Source organism: Dinoponera quadriceps, unplaced genomic scaffold (genome assembly GCF_001313825.1).
Source record: "Dinoponera quadriceps isolate SergipeBrazil2010 unplaced genomic scaffold, ASM131382v1 scaffold1846, whole genome shotgun sequence".
NCBI lineage: Eukaryota > Metazoa > Arthropoda > Insecta > Hymenoptera > Formicidae > Dinoponera > Dinoponera quadriceps.
The window spans coordinates 1,468,958-1,472,854 of NW_014556140.1; the positions used below are offsets into that span (position 1 = coordinate 1,468,958).

Sequence of the window (3,897 nt, forward strand, 5' to 3'; positions counted from 1 at the left end):
GCCCGCCCGTCCGTCCGCTCGTTCGCTCGTCACCTTTTTCCGCGACCATTTTTATCAGCCACGACACCCTCTCTCGCCATCATCTTCAGCGACCAGCTTATCACAACCACGACCGTACCACCCGGAGTTTGAGAGCGTTCACAGAGACGCGCGTGTCCCCCTCCCCCGCTTCAAATTTAATACACTTTTCGCCTCGCTCTTCTCCACCCCCCCCTCCCCCCTCCGCCGACGCGACGTATTCTCGAATTTTTACGCCGCACCATCATTTTTATTTGGCACGTGTCGATACGTAACCGTTTTTATCGATTTATGGCCTTGCGTTTTATATCACGCGGCGCGATAAACATCCCAGCTTCTCTCCTCGATTAATCGACCCGTTTCACCGCCGCGTTCTCGCTTTCGTTCGCCGCGTTCCTCGAGGCTTCGCACGCGTGCGATTTTTGCCCCCGGTGTTTCTTCTCTCCCGCGTCGTTTTTCCGGCCATCTTCGAGAATCGCATGAAAATCGCGCGCTACCGCGGCTGCCTGCGCTTAAAGAGAGGAGACTTGAAGAGATACGCGTGTCGGATACGATAATCTGATCAAGCGGCGGCGGAATTGTCCTTGAAGGAACGCAAAGAGTTTAATTTCACGTTTTCTTTCTTTCTCACGATCGGAAAATCCGCGAAGCGAGCGAACCTTACTTGACGCTTGAAAATTCGATTTCTCCCGGCGAGCACGAAAGAGAAAGAGAGAGAGAGAGAGAGAGAGAGAGAGAGAGAGAGAGAGAGAGAGATATTTGGAAAATTTTACATTGTGTTATATCCTCGAACGTGCAAAAAAAAAGCGCGGAGGTCTCTCTCCCTCTCACACGCGTTCGCGCGATCTAACTCACGGGCTGTGGCGAGTGTGGAGTAATAACAGCGTATTGCACGTACTCGTAATATCGAGCATTCCGGTTAAAACCGCGGGGAGTGCAAAGTTTAACGGCGAAACTTTCTACGGCGAACACTATCTCGGGCAATTAAAAACGTCCGCTCGACAAAATTATTCTCCCGATAATTCACACTACGTAATTACGCTCCTCGAGGAGAACGTACGTGTGCATGGACATCTCAATTGGAGCCCCCCTCTCCTCTCCCCAAGGCTAATAAGAGCAAATTCAGTTTTTCCTTACATCTTCGCGTGTTTTCATCGTCACGATCATCGCTCCGTTTTTCGCGCAGCGCGTTGATGAACGAATTAACGCGCAAACACAAAGAAGAGGGGCAGAGAGGTGAAACGCGTACGCGCGATCCAAGCGGGGAATAATAGTCGTCCTGATTGCATAATTTATTTATGAAGCGCGAAAATAAAATTTCCTCGCGAAATTAATAGTGAAAACAAATAGTATTCGGTATATTTGCGATTTTTTTCCTTTTTGCCAAGAGGGGAGTCGGGTAGCTTTGATCTCCGCCGAGAGTCTCTCGAGAGAAAATCTTAAAACACTTCGGACAGAAGTGTGTGAAATAATGTTCGCAAACGTGAGGATTGTAAGACGATATTCCCATTAATATTGAGCCTCTTCGCGTTTGTTTGGCGATACTCAGCGTAACCAGGTAAATCTCGACCCCGACACACGCGTGTCTCTCGCTCGAATCGACGGCTGTTACTTCCTACTTGAATAACGCACGGTCACATCGTCGAACTTTCATTGCATGTCAATAGAACCTGCTCCGTAGCCACTTAACGATAATTTAAGCATTACTTATTGCGACACAATCGTCCCCTACGCCTCTCTCGTGCAAGTCTTACAGCCTGTTTACACTACGTCGATTACTCGCAATCTCGTTTACGATAACCGTCGCGATGTCGACGTGAAGTCTTTTAACGTACGCTACGTCACGCAACGGCAACGTAATGACGACCGACATGCATCGTTATTTATAGTGCAATGTTATATTTATAGAGACAGTGGAGAGAGAAAGAGAGAGAGAGAGGGGGGGAGGGGGGAGAAAGAATACGTCACAATTGCGGATGTACGGTGCAATGTTGCGGGCAACAATTTCCACACGAGTCGATATCTCGTGCGAGTGGTAGTGTAAAGACGCTGTAAGCCTCCGAGAATACAGATAGAAGCGAACCATAGCGTTTCCTTTGCGTTTCCTTTTCTTCTCTCGCAACAAGCAACGATGAGCAAATCGGCAAAGGCAAGTGTGGTTAAAATTGTTCTGAGCAGAAAACGACCGGACCCGCTCGATATATGCCCTCTCCGTATGCTTCCGGCGCTGCTCGTCGCCGTTTTTAATATGTCTTTGGCTCGTTAATTAACGTGCGATCGAGCTGCGACTTTCTCTGCCCGATGATCCGATCGCACAAGCATGTTTGTCTCGCCTCAGATCCACCCTCCCTCNCCACCCTCCCTCCCGCCCGCCCCGACTTTTTTTTACTTTGGACCCTGAGATTGAGCGTGTGTGTGTTCTTTGTTAGCTAGGTAATTAGCGTTTTTAAGAGCAACAGCAGCAGCATCAGCAACAGCATCGTGTGTTCCATTCTCGCTCTATCCACTCGGATTTTTATCTTGCTTGAAACGAGATTTACGTTTAGCGCGATCATCTGCCTGTGAATGTTTACGAGATGATCAGTTGTTCTCTTACCTAATATCTGTTAATTCGTACCTTTCACGCAACGCACGAGCGATGTGAATCTCTGAATGCCTCAACATTATATACTCACATCCGACGTCAGTAGTATAGATAATCGCATGCGCATCGACGCGCAGCTCTCACCTTACCGGGTAAAATCGTTTTACACGACGTTTACACACTTACGCCGCAACAGTTGCCGTTTAATTAATCACGCCGTAACAAGGATGATAAAACGTGCCTCGTGCGTTTCAAATTGTCGTGTCAATCGCGTTTGATAGATGCGAACGCCGCGCAAAACAAACGCGCTCCACGGAGGAGCACGATGATCTTGTAGTGACGAGTTCTCGGTTATCACGCCAATTAGAGAAACCGGTAGCGAATTAAGCAACTCGTAGTACAATCGTGCGACACTCGAGGTGTGACAGCCGGCGGGAAGTAACTTAATCGCCGGCATACTTCCGGTATCATTCCGCGTGAAGAGATATCTTTTGTCGCTTTGAAACGGTAAAAGTTCACACGACTCGTAGGTGAGCGAGATTCCCGCTCGCTCGCTCACGAGATCCGCGAGAAATATCGTGCGCAAATAGGAAGACACTCGATAGTATCGATTCGTCGTCAACGAAGGTAAACGGTAGTCGAGACAAGTGTATCGAACGGCGAGTTCGCGTCGCGGAAAGACCGGGTAGGGAAACAGAAAACGCGAGATATAAGGGAGAGAGGGCGAGACAGAGACCGAGAGAGAGAGAGAGAGAGAGGGAAAAAGAGAGAAAGAGGTAGAGAAAGAGAGAGAGAGAGAGAGAGGATCCACACACGCACATTTGCCTTGACCGATCGTGGCGTTGCTTGTTGCAGCGAGGCGTCGCGGCGACGAGGAGACTACGGGTGACGTCGGCGCCGGAAGCGAGGCGCACATTACGCCCAGCGACGAGGACGAGGAGGATCACGAGGACCCGCGTATCATCGACGAGAAAGTGCCGCAAGGAGGCCAAGAGAATCCGATACACGCGAGCACCGAATACGTGAACGGCCGTACGGACATTAAAGACGCCAAGAAGGACGAGAAGACGGACACGCCCGTTTAAAGAGAGAGAGAGAGAGAGAGAGAGAGAGATAGATATTAAAAGAACGGGCCTTTTTCACGCACTTTCCTACACGCCGTCTCTTCTCTCCTCCTTACTATTACTTCTCCTCCTACGCGCGGGGAAAAACCGAGCTGCCGCGATTTCCACATCTTCTCTACATCGAACTCCGCGGTCCAGTAATGACCCAAAGTCCCCCCCCCCCCCCCCCCC

The 3,897-nt window shown here is 49.8% G+C and overlaps 1 protein-coding gene across 2 annotated transcripts in view; it reads left to right on the plus strand.

Annotated features, from left to right (window-relative positions):
* Positions 1 to 3,897, plus strand: part of LOC106746959 (fasciclin-3) — a 405,509-nt gene that overhangs the window by 386,066 nt on the left and 15,546 nt on the right. Inside the window, exon 8 of one of the 2 annotated variants that reach the window (XM_014624157.1) lies at positions 3,458 to 3,883. The exons of the other annotated variant lie outside the window; for it this stretch is intronic. Coding sequence (XP_014479643.1) covers positions 3,458 to 3,687 — 230 coding nt within the window. The 3' untranslated portion in view covers positions 3,688 to 3,883. Of the gene's footprint in view, positions 1 to 3,457; positions 3,884 to 3,897 lie in introns of those variants that run through there. 2 annotated transcript variants of the gene reach the window in all.